The 19,829-nt window shown below is 41.5% G+C and overlaps 1 protein-coding gene across 5 annotated transcripts in view; it reads right to left on the bottom strand.

Moving 5' to 3' along the window:
• Positions 1–19,829, bottom strand: part of CERKL (CERK like autophagy regulator) — a 141,253-nt gene that overhangs the window by 49,295 nt on the left and 72,129 nt on the right. For all 5 annotated transcript variants that reach the window (XR_012905239.2, XM_075933746.2, XM_006121694.3 and 2 more), the window contains one exon: positions 2,018–2,149. Coding sequence is in view for 4 of the 5 variants with exons in the window: in XM_075933746.2 (XP_075789861.2) it covers positions 2,018–2,149 (132 nt within the window). In the remaining variant the exon portion in view is untranslated. The remainder of the gene's footprint in view (positions 1–2,017; positions 2,150–19,829) is intronic.

Consider the following 19,829-nt stretch of genomic DNA (forward strand, 5'->3'; position numbering starts at 1 on the left):
ATAACAAAGTGTTTGCAGGGATACTCAGCAGAAGCTATTATATGTCAATGTACCTAAAATCCCTTGGGACAGCGCAATGGGAAGATCGACAGAGTATCATGCCTCCCAACCCTTGTACTTCGTTGCAGAGGTGGACATAACAGATCTCCCTGAGGGAATTCTGTGCCACTGCAGATGTACATAATTAATTAACCTTGCATATTTTTAATTTGGAGGGGCAGAAAAAAAGCTTCAGATGAAAAGTTGATGCAGTTACACCTTTTGCACACCAGAGGGTGCAGTGACTCTAGAATAAGGAAGCCACGCCCAGCCAGCTAGGAGAGAGAAAGAGCCTGCAAATTCTTCTTCACGGTACCTGTCAGGCTAGGTCAGGACAGGCTATGGAAGGACAGACAACATGGGGTTTCTGGGAGGTCAGACAAGTGCTCATATGGAATGATGGTGGAGGATAGATTGGGGCAAGGACTGAATGCAAGTAGAGTTACAGGGACAGAGCAGGGAGCTTCTCTGGGGTGCAGGAAATATGGTTTGGTATTGTAATTTAATAAATTTAAATAAATTATTACTCAGAGGCTATGTCTACATTGGCAAAATATTGCACAAATACTTTTACCGCAAGAGTTTTTGCGTTAAAGTATTTGCGCAAGAAAGCATCTACACTGGCATGTGCTTTTGCACGAGAGATGTGCTTTTGTGCAAAAGCATCTGTGCCAGTGTAGACGCTCTCTTCCGCAAGAAAGCTCTGATGGCCATTTTAGCCATCGGGCTTTCTTGCGCAAGAAATTCATGTTGCCTGTCTACATTGGCCTCTTGCGCAAGAACACTTGCACAAGAGGGCTTATTCCTGAGCAGGAGTGTCATAGTTCTTGCGCAAGAAGCACTGATTTCTTACTTTAGAACATCAGTGTTCTTGCGCAAGAACTCGCGGCCAGTGTAGACAGGTGGCAAGATTTTGTGCAAAAGTGGGCGCTTTTGCGCAAAATCTTGCCAATGTAGGCACAGCCAGAATTCTGTAGTAATATGCCTAGTAAGGAATCTATTTATCTAAAACAAATTCTTAATATTTATTGTCTGTATTGGTACAGTCATACTTATTGACAGGTATTTTGAACAAAATTAGCAAAATTAATTGACACTGATGTGATTATCCTGTGTTATGCTGACAAACAAAATATGCACATTTTTGCAGAATTTGAAAATATTGTGCACAGGATTTTTAAATTTTCGCACAGAAATCTCACAGGAGTAAACAGTTTCCAGGGTATGTGAGATGTTTGAAATTTCCTTCTGTTTCTCCCCTAACCTATCACACTTGTGAGGCTACAGAAGAAGGTGCTGGAATTGCTTCATTGGCAATAAAACAAGATTAGTATCTTCTGCGTGGGAATGAAAATAGTCAAAGGTAGGAATGGATTATTTTTCACGTTCACAGCCATGAATAAAACACACCACCACAACTAGGAAAACCAAGACCATGAACTCCCACATTATCTTATGGTTTCAGGTAATATCTCAGCTCATGCAATTGCTAATACAGCAGTTTTGATCATCACCACAAACCTTTAATGGCACTGTAGTTTTGTAAATTCCCAGCAAATTTATATCTGATTAGCTGATCTGAGTTAAAGCAAGAACAGCCTTGTGGAAAGAAAGGATTACATAAAAAAGTTTAATAACTCAAGACGAGTCCATAGATAAACATATATAATCAAATCCATGTGAGAATCAAGCTTTCCTTCTCTAATAAATCAAACAAATGTAAAAAACCCCACACAAAATGTAAAATATCCCTAAAATAGAAAAGTTTTAAAGAATAAAATATAGTCAGTAAATAATTAAATTGCTAAAACGAAAACAATTAAATTAAATTAAAGAAAATGGGTTATGCTGCATTTAATTCAGTTGTCAATGCACTACTTACACATTATCTAAGGATTATCAGCAAACTCAGGTTGTCTTGGCTGCTTAAGTATCAGTTTAAAAAAAAGGATTAAATCATGTTATAAAAACAACTTACCTGTGACGTCAGTTTTGATGTCAGCAAGCTTAAAGAGAGGTGCAACTTGTTCATAATAAACATGAGTAGCTTCTCTTTTATGGCTGTTTGGGTTAACAAATACTTTTAGGGACTTTGGTCTATTTGGAAAACCTAAAAAAAAAAAAAACCACACAAAAGGGTTCAAGACAAACACCATCTGGATATTTTTACAGCTAAATCAAACTTTTAAAGGAAACATCCTGGAGAAAACTGGGAAAGCATTACTTAAAAACCCTACATATATAAATAAATAAAGTATTTTTGACTTGGTTTGAGAGTAGTAGTTATAATAAACCTAGAGGCCTTTCTGTCTCTTGAATAAGTGTTCTCATTATCTTAATCTGACATTTAATCCTGGGGCCACTGAAGCTCTGACCTGCTCATTAGTCTACTGCTAATAATAACCAGTAGGAACAAGTTAGTCACCATCACCTACAGCATTATGTGTCAGTAACAAAAGGAAAGGTTTTAGGTCATAGATCAAAACTTTATTTTTTATTTTACTCTTTTTTGGGTGGGTGCAGGAGGAAAAGCAGGAAGAGAGAAAAATTCTCTCTCTTGAAACAGGAAATGCTTTTCAGCAAGGATTTGACAATAGTACTCTGACATAGTTGGTGCTATGAGATGATAATTCAGTTGTCTAGTTTTGCAGTGTACATATCAGCTAAATCACACAGGTGGAGAAAGTGCAAAGGAAAAGTGCTCAAGCCTGCAAGAGTCAGTAGGGAATGGGAAACAAAGGAAAAACACAAAAATGAATTAATTTAGTTACTTAATATTAATGTTATAGAAAATGTAATGATTAACTTTAAATATACAATTTAAAATATTCCATCAGTTTATACAACAATTAGTTTGAACTGAGAGCAAGAAACACTTCTTCCCCCCAAAAGAAGCACTGACATTTGAAAGATGTCTAATCCTTTGAAGAACACCAAGCTATGTGTTCATGTATTGCTCTTAAGTAGGGGAAGAGGAATTGTTGAACAGTAAATTAATTCATCTCAAGCAATCTAACTACATTCAAGTGCTTTTGTCTGGAAATTACTATAATAGCCATGATTCAGTCAGTTTGATCTTTAGTTGTAAAAACCTGAGAACTGCTACGTAGAGTAATTGGTGCTTTGGTAATTCTCTACAATATATGATTTGAACAAATTCATAATTAATTCTAAAGTAAACTAAAATATATATATGCATGCTCTCTAATAGAGATAGCTACATACATATATGGGCTCTGTACAGTACTCCCTTTGAATGCAAATTCAGAAAACATGTAGCAAGTTTGTAATTTAACTGTAAGCTTGACAGCGGTTCAGCATTAATAGTAAGAGAGCTGCTGAGCATAATGATTTCAGTATGAACATGACTTATGCTCAGTTGTGCTAAGTGAAAAAATAATCTCCAAAGACAGAAAGAGACCTAAACAAAAGTTATTCACCTTGGCATAACTGGAGTTCTTTGAGATGAGTGTCCCTATGGGTGCTCTACGCTTGGTCTTGGTGCCATCCTGGCAATGTGATTGGAGACTTTGACACAGTCTCCATGCAGGCTGTGCATGTGCAGTGCCGACGGCACATACCATGCCAGTTGGAACTGCACATGCATGGTCCGAGCCCTCCAGTTCCTTCTCTATGTCGGAGTCCCTCTATCTCTAAAGCGGGGGGGAGGGGAGCACCCACAGGGACACTCATCTCAAAGAACTCTAGTTACTTCAAGGTGAGTAACCTTCATTTCTGCCTTGAGAGATGTCCCTGTGGATGATTCATGCTTGGTGATTAAAATGCAATTTCACCCTCATGTGGTAAGGGCTTCAGAGTGTGTTGAAATGCTGTGGAGAATACTGTTCTGCCCACACACATCATCATCTCTGGGATTGTAAGCGAGTGCATGGTGGCTGACAAACATAACTTGCAACACCCAGGTGGCAGCTTTACAAAGCTCAGTGATAGGCATGTTGTGTAGACAGTCTATGTAGGTGGAAACGGATCTGGTGGAGAGGGCTATCAGCCAGAATGGTGGCTGACACCCTTTCAGGTTATAGCATAATATGATGCAATCTGTGATCCATTTGGATAGTCTTTGATTTGAGATTGGAAGATCCTTGGAACACTCCATGATGGAAATAAAGAGAAATGGAGACTTCCTGAATGGTTCAGTTCTTTCTAGATAAAAGGCTAGAGCTTGTCTGATTCAAGAGTGTACACAGAAGATTCAAATATATTGGCATGAGGCTTCACAAAGAATACGGGTAGGTGCAGAACTTTGATGTTAATATGAATGGAGGAATGGACTTGGGATAAGTATTTAGGATGTGTGTGTAGGTTGAATTTGTCTTTATAGATATAGAATATCACGAAAGCCACTATGTCACCAACACGATGGGAAGAGGTGACAGCAACAAGGAGACCTTCATCGAGAGGTGTAATAGGAAGCAAGAGACAAGTGGTTCGAAAGGCAGTCTGATAAGGATACGTAGCACAAGATTTAGGTCCCATGGTACAGTGGGAGGTGTTGGATGGAGGATTTGAAGACCTTTTAGAAAATGTTTAGTCATTGGGTGCACAAAAATGGACATGCCATCTATCTTTTGATGGAAGGCAGTGATTGCTGCCAGGTGTACTCTGACAAGTCAATAAAGGTGACTGTTTAAGGGTGAGAAGATAGTCAAGTATAAGTGGGAGTGGTATTGTAAAGGGATCAGCCTGCTGGAAGTGCACTACAGGTGCACTTTCAATTATGTGCGTCTTAGGAGCAAGTGGGAGGTTTCTGGCTTTGGATGAGTACTCATTGTACCTAATCAGAATTAGACTTTTGTGATCAAGAGAGCCACGGAGGAACCAGGCTGTGAGATGCAGTTTGTGCAGGTTAGGATATGTTTGCTGGGTCTGACAGAGGATTATCAAGTCATGTTGGAGTGGAAGTGAAACTGGTGTACTGACTGACATTCTGAATAGGAAGGGGAACTAGGGTTGTCTTGGCCATGTGGGGGCTATTAGAATCACTCTGGCCCCGTCAGTTCTGGTCTTCTGAATTATTCTAGAGAGTAGTGGAATGGGGGGAAACGTGTAACAAAATTTGTTCTTCCAGGTGATGAGAAATGAGTCTTCCTCATGACACCTTGCCAATGTCCATGTATGCATTTGGAATTCTGAGGTGTTGCAAAGAGATCAATGGTGGGTTATCCTCATCTGAGAAAGAAGGGGCATAATATAGAATTACTGATTACGCATTCATGGTATTGGGGAAAGTGTCTGCTGAGAGCATCTGCACTGATGTTGTGAGTCTGGGATGTGTACTATAGAAATGTGAATATTGTGTCAGATGCAGATTTTCCAAAGTTTTATTGCTTCGGCACACAGTGACTAGAATCTGGCTCCATCTTTTCTGTTTATATAAAACATGCAGGTGATGTTCTCTGTGAAAACTCATAAATGTTTGATTGAGCAGGAGAAGGAGAAAATGTCAGCATGAATTGTGAACAACCCAAAGTTCTAGCATGTTGACATGCAAGGATAGTTCTTGAGATGACCACAGACTCTGGAGGGTGTGGTCTTAGAGATGTGCTCCCCATCCCATTCGTGAGGCATCCATGGCTAGGATGCATAAAGGTATTAAAGGCATAAAAGCATCACCTGAGCATAGGTTGGAGTATTTGGTCCACCATAGCAGGGGCTATTTCATTATCTGAGTTATCATAGAATGCCTGTGAGGCTTGAAGACCATAGAGAATCTTAACTGGAGAAAACACATATGGAGGCAGAGGTGAACCACTACAAAGGTGGAGGCAGCTATGTGGCCGAGCAGCTGGAAGCATTCTACGGCTATAATAAGTGAGGAATAATAGAGTGTGCCCACTAGAGTTTGTATGGCTTGGAATCTGTCCTCTGGGACTGATGCCCAAGCTGACCTAGAATCCAGATGTGTGTGGATTAATTGTATGGTCAGAGTAGTTTGGAAAGATGATTTTTCCCAATTTATCTGTAGGCCTAGTCATTGAAAGCACTGTAGCATGGTTTCTGTAATACATATCACCTCATCGCAAGTATGGTAGGCAGTCATTGAGTAGGCAATCACTGAGGTAAGAGAATATGATTATTCCCATAGAGTGAAGGTATGCCTTGACTATGGATAGTGCTTTGGAAAATTACACATGGAGCTGTGGATAGGCTGGATGGTAGGACTGGATATTGGCAGTGATCTGTGCACAGTGCAAATCTCAGAAACCATCTATGAGACGGATGAATAAGGTCATGAAAATATGTGTCCTGTAGGGGGAAGGCTGAAAACCAGTCTCCTTGTTGCAATGCTGGAATGATGGACCAAAGAGTAACCCCGTGGAAACATTGTGTCTTTACATATCTGTTGAGTCCACATTTATTGAGGATGAGGCACTAGCCTCCACTTTTCTTGTGTCAGAAAATAGCGGGAATAAAACCTCTTCCCTCTATGATGGAATAGAATGGGCTCCACTGCTCCTAAGTAGAGCAGACATTACACTTCGTAATAAAGATGTATTTTTGGGGAAGGATGCCTGAAGAGGAATGGGGTAGCTGGTTCATGGGGGGGGGGGAGGGGGAGAGGGATAATTTAGCCAGAGAGGATGATGTCTAAAACCCATCTGTCAGAGGTTATAGCTGCCCATTGATAGTAGAATGGGTGGGGTTGATTTGTGAAGAGATGTGTAGTCACGACTGGCATTGGAACGGATAGGATGTTTTCAAGGCCCTCGACTAAGGCTTTAAATTTGTTTGTTTGATGGGGTGCCTGCGGGCTGAATCTCTTTCTGGGCTGATTCATGTCAGAAGGCTGTTGTAGTGAGTATAAAGGACAATGGAGTCATTGACAGAGGTGGTACCAGTATTGTCTTCTCCTGTTTGCAGGAGTGTGCATGCCCAGAGCGTGTTATGTAGTGTGTGAGTCTCATTATATAGAGGATCTCATTAGCTTTCCCAGCAAATAATTTGTCACTATCGAATGGTAGGTCTTCAACCATTGATTATATATCTTATGGGAATGTAGCCCAGTGAGAACTATGAGGCAGGACGCATGACAATTACTGTTGCAGTAGATCATGCTGCTGAGCTAGCTGTGTCAAGGACTGCCTGTAATGCTGTGTGAGAGAGTGCTTGCCTCTCTGAAACTACTGCCCTAAATTGGGGTCTTTTGGACTTGGGAATTTCATCCACAAATTCTAGGAGCTCAGCGTAATTCCCATAGTCAGATTTGGCTGGTTTGTGGTGTCTCCCATAAGAACTCCATGGGCTCTAAGAAGGCCAGTGGCAAGGAAATGGCATTGATGGAGGCCTCCATGAATGTCCATTCCATTGTAGCATCTCCCTGTGGTAACTAATTAGGCTAAGAATAATGAGCTGTAAAGAACACACTAAAAACACACTAATTACAACAAACTTTCCTTATCTTTACAGCGAAATGTGGAGCTTAATCTCAGACCTGGGACAGTTAAGAAAGAATTGGAGGGTTCGAGCCATGTATATGCAGTTCCAACCAGCACAACACATGCCATCAGCACCAAACATGCACGGCCTGTGCAAAAAATACTTCAAAATTTCTGATCTAGGTTCCAGGACATGCACGAAGACCAAATGTGGAGCACCCACAAGGACATCTCTTCAGGAAAAAGTAAAAATTCTACTTCTCACCCTAAATGAGACATAAGTTCAATCATTAAAGCCAGCTATATCTTGCAATTGCTGATTAAGATCCTTTCTTCACTCACCCTACTTCAAAAAATGAAAAGGAACAACTCAAAATGTCTGAACTCCCATTACTAAGCACATTTAATTTTAAAAGGTGTCAATACCATACTGTAAGAGACACAACAAATGTTAATAATAAAGCTATTTCAATGTCAGGAAAAAAGATGTTTTTCATTTAAAACAATTAACTTTTTCAGGTATCAAAACCTTGCAAAACTGTAGGAATACAAATTAGCTCTTCTAACCCATTTATAATGATGTATGTAAACTAACGGACTAAAAGCATTAAAAGAATGTTAACTGTGTATTTTCATCATAGTAACTTCCTCAAACCTAAGTGAGGGAGGAGGAGAATGGGAAACCTAAACAACCCTGACAAATAGCTAATTAAACTAAGCTAACTATACTAAGAATTAAGTTTAAGTAAAGCAGAATGCTCAATGTGCCATCTTAAGATAAAAATATGGAGAAAGAACTGAAGGAGGTATACTTGCACAGCCATATATATCCTCAGCACAGGGTACCATGAGGGATGGAGTGCATATACTGGGTTGAATGGACACTGCTAACAAACTATCTAAAATTAAAGACATAAAGGCTGATGCACACTTGACGTGGAACATCCTTAGAGGCATTACTTGAAGAACCATCCAGTATTGCTCATCCTGATTATTTATATAATGTACAGAAAGTCCCCAACTTACAAACAGGTTGTGTTCTAAAAGTTTGTTTGTAAGTTGGTTATTTGGAACTCAGAACATATTTTTCCCATAGAAACAATGTTATAAATGGTAATTAGGTTCCCAAACTATCCCGCAAAAGCCTGTTTAACTCATAATGTAGCTGAAATGCTGTATACAGGCAGTCCCCGAGTTACACGGATCCGACTTATGTGGGATCCGCAGTTACGAACAGGGCTTTTCTCACCCCGGAGGATGGGAGCGGCGGGACGCCCAGATGCGCCGCGGTCCGCCGCCCCCGTCCTCCGGGGCGAGAAAAGCTGGTCCCCGTCTCTCTGGTTTGCAGGGAGACGGGGAGCAAAGCCTCGGAGCACGCCCGCAGTGGGACAGCTGCGGCGCGCCTGGGCTGTCCCCCTGCGGGCGTGCTCCACGGCTTTGCTCCCCGTCTCCCTGCAGACCAGGGATGCGAGGAGCAAAGCCACGGAGCACGCCCACAGGGGGACAGCCCAAGCGCGCCCGGGCTGTCCCGCTGCGGGCGTGCTCCAAGGCTTGGCTCCCTGTCTCCCTGCAGACCAGGAATGCGGGGAGCCAAGCCTTGGAGCACGCCCACAGGGGGACAGCCCAAGCGCGCCCGGGCTGTCCCGCTGCGGGAGTGCTCCAAGGCTTGGCTCCCCGTCTCCCTGCAGACCAGGGAGATGGGGAGCAAAGCCTCGGAGCACGCCCGCAGTGGGACAGCCGCGGCGCGCCCGGACTGTCCCACTGCCCACGTGCTCTGCGGCTTTGCTCCGCGTCTCCCAGGTCAGCAGACCAGGGAGACGAAGCAAAGCCGTGGAGGACTTGGGCGGTCCCGCCACCCCCGTCTCCCTGGTCTGCTGGGGGGGGGGGGGGGTGCAGCTAGTGCCCCCCCCAGCAGACCAGGCTTTTCTTGCCTACCCCTGGGGTAGAGCAGCTGGGGGCTGCCGGGTTGGTCCCACAGCGCCGCTCCGGACCAACCTGGCAGCACCCCAGCTGCTCTGCCACAGGCATCCTGATTCAGCCGCTGCTGGTCAGTTTCAGCAGCGGCTGAATCAGGACGCCTGGGGCAGAGCAGCTGGGGTGCTGCTGGGTTGCTCCAGTAGCGCCGAGGAGCCGCGCTACTGGAGCAACCCAGCAGCACCCCAGCTGCTCTGCCCCAGGCTTCCTGGAATCAGCCGCTGATCAGTTTCAGCAGCAGCTGACTTGGGGACGCCTGGGTTTCTTAAGTTGAATCTGTATGTAAGTCAGAACTGGTGTCCAGATTCAGCCGCGGTTGAAACTGATCAGTTTCAGCAGCGGCTGACGCCAGTTCCGACTTACATACAGATTCAACTTAAGAACAAACCTACAGTCCCTATCTTGTACGTAACCCGGGGACTGCCTGTATTTGTAATGACAAATAGTAGAAATAGGTTTTCTATTTAAGCTTGAATGCTGGTGCTTGAAGAAAAGCAGGTTTAATTTGAGGAGGATGAGGAGGTAGGTGGAGATTCTGAAGGGGACTTTTGGACATTACCTGGCCACCCTTCCCATAAGCTCTGTGCTAACTCTTGAAGCCAGATTTATTCTCTGCTCCCCTCTCCCACTGGCTGCACCCAGCACCCACTGACCAGGACAGTGTGAGTGCAAGCCGGAAGACTCCAGTGAAGCAGGAGGCAGCCATGAAGCTGGTGGCTGAACAGAAAAGGTTGTTTCTCCTTCAAACACGGCTTTTCTCTAGCAGCTGGCTACGTGACCATCCCTTGCTCCTCCTGAGTACCCCTATATCTTTACATCCTGGAAGAACAATTGTTGGTTTTATGGTATTATCTAAGGCTGGGGTGGGCAATAATTTTTGATGGGGGGCCACTCCAAGAATTTGATAAGTGGTCAAGGTCCACATTTTTCCATTATACTAATGGAGGACATGTGGGAGTCTGGGATGGAGGTTGGGTGCAGAAGAGAGCTTGGGGTAAAGGATTGAAGTGTAGGATTTGGGACGGAGTTTGAGTGAAGGAGGGGATTGTGATCTGGAGCAGAAGACTGGGGTTGCGGGGTGTATGTGAACTGGGGTAGGGGAGCAGGGGCTTGGGTTGTGAGCTGTGACAGGGGATTAGGATGCAAAGTCTGGGAGGGGGTATGAGGGAGGGGTATGAGGTGCAGGAGAGGATCCTGGCCCCACAGCCAGCTTTACTGAGTGCCTAGCAGGGGCAGGGCAGGTAAGGAGCCAGCTGAGGCTCTCGCGGGCCAAATTTGCCCAGCCCTGATATAAGGGAACATCAGACAAAACAAATGTATTGAAAAAAAAACTCCTGAACAAATCTTAAATTAGCATGAGTCATCAAGATATGTGTCTAAATAATCTTCAATGGACTTCTATGCTGGGTTCCTTTCCTCTTCCAATATCATGGTTCCTCAAATAATAGCTAGCACTCGTACAATCCTTCTCAAGAGACATCAGTTAAAGACATGATTCTCCTATGGAAACATATCTTCACAGGGCAGATACTAATGGCCTCCTCCCTTTCTCCAAATACATGTCCTTCTTTTCCTGAATATCTGTCCTTCAGACAAAACCATTAATATGCTCTTGGTAAAATCCACTCAAAAGACAAGTCATATTTTGCCATCAGAAAAAAGTCTGTCATTTTGGGTTGAGCTGCTGAAACTGACATTTGCAGCATTTGGTATAATCAAGGCATAAGCTTTTATTATGTTTCAATATTGAGTAATATGTGTACTCACTAATGTTAATGGTTACTATATCTTTTATTTTATATTAACTGTGAAAACACAAAAGCTCTCAGATTGCAACACGTTATAGTCTTTACTTATAAGATTGTTAACTCAAGTAGTTTACTGGAGAATTACAGTGGCCCCTGATACTATCTTAATATTGTAAGAGTAGATTATTAAGTAATAAGACTTTAAAATGCAAACAATATAATTAATTAGAACAAAAATGGGAAAAATCATTTTAATGAATTATTATTGTGTCTAACGTACAAAGAGAGAAATCATACAAGCCTGTAACAGTGGTAAGATTCTTATTGTTCAAGTTTTCTTTATCTGCGGTAATGTGAGCTCACTTCAATCAGCTCAAGGAGGAAAAACTATTTTAACATTAGACCATATCACCATTTTAATTATATACAGTATAATCTGTCTATAAATCTATATTTAAACATAAGTTACATGAACAAATAAATCTTACAATGAACAAATTGAAGAGAAGAGAGTCAGGGATTGTGCAGTTTGTACAGAATATACAAAAAGTTAGAGAACTTTAAGCTGTTGGGACAAGACATATACAAAGAATGGAGTTATAATTTCGCTGCCTGCCCAAGATCAAGGAGAGAGAGAGGAGCAAGAGTTATAGCAGAATATTGCTGGCCTGATTAAACTTTAAAATAGAAAACTGGAATCTTCAACGATTTTCAAGATGCTTGTGCCCAAAAAGGACTACACAAAATCACCTGGGCATTCAAATGAGGATGAGCAGACAGAACATTTTTAAATGTTTTTAAAATTAAATTTTAGGAGACTTCCATCTGAAAGTTTCATCATTTTACCACAAATTCAGAAGTGCAATTTTTCCTCTGTAAAAAACTTAGTTTACCATTTAAATCTAGATTATTCTTTTCTTTAAAAAGTTAATTATTATTCATAACTAGATTGGAGATATTCATGGATTCCAATGCGATCTTTACAACACTATCAATTCACAGGAGAGAGCTATAAACACAAATAATAAGCCATAATCGTATTGTTGTGTACAAAATTTCTGTTTTAAAATATTAACTTAGCCGGTTTTGCTAATACAAAAAGAGCTAACAAACTACAAAATTTTATTTATAATAATGTAAGCATCATTGACAAATTATTGACAATGAATATGCAACTTGTTGTTCAATATTTCACTCTAAATAAATATACTATGCTAATCAATATGACTGGAAGATGATCATGAAAATAACACTGGTTCAGGAGAAAAGTGAAAAAGGTTTCCAAACCATAGCAAGTAAAATGCAGTAAACAACTGGCTTGGATTTCTAAATTATATATTTGCAAAGAAATAATTTCACTTTTAATGAAAAACTGTACAAAAACAAATTAATTGAAATTTTCAGAAAATCTCTTGAAATTAATAATTATTAATAACTTATTTTCAATGTATACAATCAATAAGATTTACTAATAATTTTTGCTGACTTTAGTCCTTCAGCCCACTAGTATCTTCACAAACTGATATTCTGTTATATTGTTTACTGTAGCTCCTCCATCTGAAGAGAACCAGCAATCTAAAACAGAATGGCCAACTGCTCCTCTGGTACTAACACATGTGCTAAGATGCACTAGTTTAAACTTGATCTATCAGTGAATCAATGAACCATGAAGGGTGGGGGTTAATCAGGGTGTTTGGAAAACAAAGGCTTATAGGGCAGTAGAGACGCTACTCTCAAAAACACATCTGTGCTGTTTTCAGTACTTAGCTTTATAGCAGCAGGTTTATGTTACAAAAGTTAGAGCTTGGAATCATGTCACTGTCATGTACATTTATAACTATTTTACACAAAGAGGATCAAGTATGTTACACATAAGAAAAACTAATAATATGAAACAAAGATGTTAGTGTAACTATGGATACGCCACTGTTAATGTTACACTAACAAAAGTTAATGTTTAACATTAATGGTATAATTAAAACTTCAAGTATGAAGCTGCAGACATTCACATTAAATCTTAGCATCGAGATGTGCTGCAAAGCAGTATATAATAATACAATACATTAATAGCTACTATATAATTTAATTTCGAGATAGTTTTTATATTACTACCCACTGAAAAAAAAATACATACATTAAAAGACCCAGGCCAAAAAACTTTCAGTGAATTTCTAAAATGTCTATTTAGAGTCATATAAAATAAAAATTATGCCAGATAAAAATATCTCTGAGTACCATTACATCTCTCTTGAGTTTTTTGGTTATTACATACTAAAATTTAACAGAACATACACTAATTTGTTCTAATGACCACATTCTTTTGAATAACACATTACTGAAAGAAAGCCTTATTTCTTTGTATGTACCTATATGAATAAAAGCAAAAGTCTTCCTTCTGAAATCGAATTCGGAAGAGAAAAAATAAGGTATTGTATTTATCTTCATTGCGGCCACACTATAGAAAACATGAAAATGAATGTCATTAAACAGAGATCTAAATAACTGCACATGGGTGTTCAGCTGTGATGAGGCTGAACACTGTAAAAAGTACAAGCTAGAGTTGGAACTGAAGTTCTTAAAAAGCTGTGTTCTAAAGAGCAGACACTCTTGGAACAGAGCAATGTTTCTCAATCTTTTTTATACCAAACCCTTGGAGTTCCTCAAGGGTCTGTTTTGGGACCCATACTGTTCAATATCTTCATCAATGATGTAGATATTGGGATAGAGAGTACGCTTATTAAGTTTGCAGATGATACCAAACTGGGTGGGGTTGCGACTTCTTTGGAGGATAGGGACATAATTCAAAATGACCTTAGCAAGTTAGAGAAATGGTCAGAGGTAAACAGGATGAGGTTTAATAAAGAGAAATGCAAAGTGCTCCACTTAGGAAGGAACAATCAGTTCCATACATACAAGATGGGAAGCGACTGTCTAGGAAGGAGCATGGCGGAAAGAGATCTAGGGGTCATAGTGGACCACAAGTTGAATATGAGTCAACAGCGTGATGCTGTTGCAAAAAAAGCAAATATGATTCTAGGTTGTATCAACAGGTGTATTGTAAGCAAAACTCGTGAAGTCATTCTGCCGCTCTACTCTGCGCTAGTTAGGCCTCAGCTGGAGTACTGTGTCCAGTTCTGGGCGCCACATTTCAAGAAAGATGTGGAGAAATTGGAAAGGGTACAGAGAAGAGCGACAAGAATGATTAAAGGTTTAGAGAACATGACCTATGAAGCCAGGCTTCATGAACTGGGCTTGTTTAGTTTGGAAAAAAGAAGATTAAGGGGGGACATGATAGCGGTTTTCAAATCTCTAAAAGGGTGTCACAAGGAGGAAGGAGAAAATTTGTTCCTCTTGGTTTCTGAGGACAGGACAAGGAGTAATGGGCTTAAAGTGCAGCAGGGGAGGTTTAGATTGGACATTAGGAAAAAATTCCTAACTGTCAGTGTGGTCAAATATTGGAATAAATTGCCAAGGGAGGTGGTGGAATCTCCCTCTCTGGAGATATTTAAGAACAGGTTGGATAGACATCTGTCAGGGATGGTGTAGACGGAGCTTGGTCCAGCCTTGAGGGCGGGGGGCTGGACTCGATGACCTCTTGAGGTCCCTTCCAGTCCTATTATTCTATGATTCTATGAAACAGAACCATCGCATCCATAGGATGGTTCAAGGCAGCTGCTCCAGTCTCTATGCTTTGGGAGGGACCCTATGGAGGCTGCCTCAACTGTCCTAAGGATGGAACAGTTCCCCCAGTATGAGCTGCGGGGCCCAGGATGGCATTGGACAGCATCAGGGGTTGGATCTCTCCTTCCCCATCCCGCACTCATCTCTGTGGTAGAAACGAGAGCTACCCAGCAGCCTGTTGTGCTCCCCTGCTCACCTCCCCGCCTACTGTGCTCTGCTTTACTGAGTAGGTGGGAAGCCCCTCAGGGGAGCAGGCTGGGACAAGGCACTCTGCTTCCCACTCCCATGGTGAAGCAGAGTGCAGTGGGCTGGCAGATGGGCAGGACAGAAGAGCAAACTGCTGGGTAGCTCTAGCTCCCGCCATTGTGGTGAGCGAGAGGGCCTGACCACTGCTGCCATTCCACACCAACCCCTCTGGTAATCCCTCAGTTCACATCACTCAAAGGGAGGGTATTTTGGGCATGGGGTGTAACGAAAGTGGGAGCAGGCAGGAAAGAGATGGAGTGGGGACAAAGCAGGGGCAGGGTTTGGGGAAAAGGGTGAAGTAGGGATGTGGCAAAGGCAGGGCCTGAATGAGGGGGATTGCCCCATGTCCCTTATACCATGGACTATCTTTCTGCTTTCCTAAACTGTATCAAATGGATCTTGTGGACTATTACCAGGTCATGGACCAATTGTTGAAAAACACTGCTATGGAGGATACTAACACAGAAAGAGGATGAAAGGGACTTGTAAGGGGGAGAATATCACATACTAGGAACATAAATGTTAAAAAACCCAAAAGAGCAAAATGAAAATAATGTTTATTTTGCATTTCAGCAAAGGTTTTCAAGAGTTAATCAGAACTGATTTCAAAAGATAATTCTTGTCAAGTTACCCATATTTAAACTATAAAAGTTTAACAAACAAAAACTAAACCTTGACTTTTTCATATAAAGGTACAGAAAATAGTAATTACATCTATTTTAGATTCTTAGGGACACATCCTTTATTAATATTTAGCCGCTGTGTCCAATAAAAATACATGTTTATTGATAGCTGCTCATTTGTATGCATTCAGTTACTTTGGTAACCCACCAGCTTTTCATCTGCTCCAGTTTAGTTGTAATAAAAAATCATCCGTGTAAATAATGCAATAATTCACTGAAACCTCATCTATACATTCGACGCAATGCAATGAGAGTTGCAGATATATTTGGGAATAATTTTTTTAAAAGCACAAAACTTTACTTTACAGATGTTTCTGACTCTGTAAAAAATGAGAACAGAAGTTTTGAGAGATTTCCAATGAGTTGCTTTTGTAAATTGTCATTCATAACATTGCTTTGAAAATAAGCTGTGGGACAAGGCCGTGAAAATTCATGGTTGATCAGGGTAAAATTTTCCAAGTGCAGCCTGAACTTTATTAAAAGTGAATGGAACTTAAGCAATACTGAAATTTTACCTTTAAACAATAAAAATAATCCCTATCATAATCTCCGAGGAAGGTGAAACAAATTTCTAAGGCACCTTCTTAATTTCTAAAAAGTATAAAAGCTAGAAAATCTATATTCCATTGATAACTCTTCCTTCCAATGTTTAACATACTGATACTTTTTTAATGCCTCAAATTATTTTCTTTGTTTTGCTGCAAATTCTGTTGCTGAAGTATCTGCATATTTTCCAGTATAGATAGTGTCACTCTAAAAATACTGAAATGTCACAGAGGATCTGTTGGTTTTCAAGATGTGAGGGGTTTTCTTTTATTTGATTTGTCTTCAAAAGTGAATTTGTACTTGCAAAATTGAAATAAGAACATTTGTGGGGTGAGATTTTTCTAGTTTTATTTGTTTTTTAAAATACCATGAATTATAGAGCCTTAGTTTGGTACTCTGAGGGGCTGTAGATTCCCCATACCCACAGAAGGATGGAGAGATAATGTGTGTTCTCCCGTGGCACCTAAACATTGAACAGTTGCATGTCTGAGGAGGGAATGGAACTGACAAAAGAGCTGAAAACAGACACATTGCACATAATGCTTTTATAAGGTCCAGGGGGTTCCAACTGAAAAGCCACTAGAGAGTTATTTCTGGCTTAATCCAAGGCAACCTGAGTAGGGGATAGAACAACTGCCATTAGGGAACATATGGCATCACAGCTCCTAATGAATGCAGAGAACTCACAGAGGAAAAGACAGATACTTGCTCTCTATGAAAGTAGCCTGCACTTATGAGTATCCTGAGATCTGCAGGAATCCTTGCACTTTCACATGTATAGATGTTTAGGGATAAAGCCCCTGACCTTTAAGGAAGAGAAAAGAAGAGAATCACCTAAAATATTCCTATTCAGAAAATTTAGATGAGAATGCAAACAGAAACAGTAATAGATACCAGTGAAAGCAAAGTATCTGCTTTTGATAAAGTCAGGTGGGAAACAGTTTTCCTGTTCTGCAAAAACTGTGATTTTAGAAACTGTTCCTAGTTCTGCTCAAGAAGAATTTACCTTTACAGTAACTGGAATTCTTTGAGAGGAGTGTCCCTGTGGATACACCACGGCTTGGTATTGATGGCATCCCACTGCCTGGGTAGGAGATTTTGAAGCAGCCCTCACATGGGCTGTGCATGCACAGTGGTGATGGCACGCTGTGTGCCAGTTGGAACCATACATGTGCAGCCAAAGCTCTCCAGTTTCTTCTTTATGTTGGAGGCCCCCTATGTCCAAAACAGAGGAGAGAGGGGTGGATAGTGGAGCTCCCACAGAGACACTCCTCTTAAAGAGTCACTGCAATGTGAGTAACCTTTGTTTCTTTCTTGAGAGATGTCCCTGTGGGTGCTCCATTTTTGGTGATTAAGAACCAGTTTCACTCTCTTGTGGTAGGGGCTTTGGAGTGTGTTGAAATGCCAAGGGAAATACTACTTTGTCAACACGTGTTCATTTTGGGACCAAACAAGAGTGTGTAATGATTTGCAAACCTAAGCTGTGAAGCCCAGTTAGTGGCCTTACAAATCTCAGGGTATGTCTAGACTACATGCCTCTGCCGACCGAGGCATATAAATTAGACATACTGACATAATCAATGAAGTGAGGATTTAAATATCCACTGCTTCATAAGAATAAAAATGGCCACTGTGTTGTGCCGGCTCAGCTGTTTGTCAACATGAAGTGGCAGTCAAGATGGGGATCAGTCGGCAAGTACAGCCTTTGCCGACTGATTCTGTAAACCTTGTTGCACGAGGCATAAGGGATTGGTCTGCAAAGGCTTTCCTTGACAACTAATCCCCGTCTTGACTGCCGCTTCATGTCGACAAACAGCTGAGCCGGCACAACGTGGCAGCCATTTTTATTCTAATTAAGCGGGGGATATTTAAATCCCCGCTTCATTGACTATGTTGGTATGTCTAATTTACATGCCTCAGTTGGCAGAGGCATGTAATCTAGACATACCCTCACAGTGACAGGTACATTGTGTAGACAGGCTGGAGAGGTGAGATAGATCTGGTGGAGTGGACTTGCTTTGACATGGGGAGACCCTTGGAATGTTCAGCAACAGACAAGGAGATGTGGGGTCTTCCTGAACAGCTTATTTCTTTGCACATAAAAAGCTAGAGCCCATCTGACATTAAGGGTATAAATGGCAGATTAAAATGTGTTGGCATAAAGTTTCAGAAAAAACACAAGAAGGTGTACAGCCTCATTTATATGAAAAAAATAAAGGACCTTGGGTAGGTATTTAGGGTAGGTGTGTAGGGTGGCTTTGTCATCACAGAATATGGAGAATGGATGGTCAACTATGAGGGCTGCTATTTCACTGACATGGTGTGTGGAAGTAATAGCAGCAAGAAAGGAGACCTTCATCGAGAGGTGTAATAGTGAGCAAGAGACAAGTGATTCGAGAGGCAGTCTGGTAAGTGTACATAGCACCAGATCCCATGGTACTGTGGGAGGTTCCATGCCTGGGTGAAGGATTTGAAGGCCTTTTAGAAAACATGTAGTCATTGGGTGTGCGAAAACGGACATGACCTATCTGGCGATGAAAGCCAATGATTGCTGCTCAATGTACTCTCACAGGGCTGAGAGATAAGGATGACTGTTTAAGGATGAGGAGATAGTCCAGTATGAGTTTGAGAGGTACTGTTAATGGATCCACGTGCCTGGAGGTGCTCCACAAAACAATTCACTTCCATTTGTGTGTGTATATGAGAAACAAATGGAAGACTTACAGCTGTGGATGAGTACCTGTTTGATCTGAGAAATCTAATTCTACTTGTGAGAGCCATGGAGAAACCAGGCTGTGAGGTGTAGTTTGTGAAGGTCAGGATGATCAGGTCATGTTGAAACAGGAGGGAGACTAGTATTTGGACTAACATTCTGAGCAAGAAGGGGTATCAACATTGCCTTGGCCACACGGGGGCTACTAGTAACAACCTAGCCCTGTCTTCCCTGATCGTCTGAATTACTCTGGAGAGTAACGGAATGGGAGAAAAGCATGTGGAGGCAGGAAAAGGGAATAAGGGAATTTGTGTGCAGCCATCTTGGTCTTGTTAACAAGAGAGCAAGAGTCAGGCTAAGTCTGTGGCCTGACAACGCGAGATCTGTAATTAGACGCTGCCTTTGCCTCTCACCTCCATACGGAGATAAGGATAGAATGCTGACTCTGGTAGGGACCTTGAGATAAGGAGCATCTGGGTGGAACTAAATAACTGTTAGCCATTGGTGTTTGTAATGGGAAGGAGACTAATTGTTATTGTTATTATATTTAATAGACAGTATATAAACTGCTTCATAATTGCTTGTATTCGAAGATCTGCCTCGGGGGGGGGGGGCTTCCCCCCTGTCCGAACCAGTTTTTCCCTTGCTGCAGCTCGTAATAAAACTGCCTCTGGCTACTTGTTGCTTACAAACTCAGAGTGAGGACAATGTTTTCTTCCACAAGCATAACAAAGTTTGTCCGCCACCCCCGCCGCCAAGTGACGAGAAATGCATCTCCTTGTGATGTCTGGCAGATGCCCAC

The sequence above is a fragment of the Pelodiscus sinensis genome, chromosome 7, assembly GCF_052426305.1.
Source record: "Pelodiscus sinensis isolate ZL-2025 chromosome 7, ASM5242630v1, whole genome shotgun sequence".
Lineage (NCBI taxonomy): Eukaryota > Metazoa > Chordata > Testudines > Trionychidae > Pelodiscus > Pelodiscus sinensis.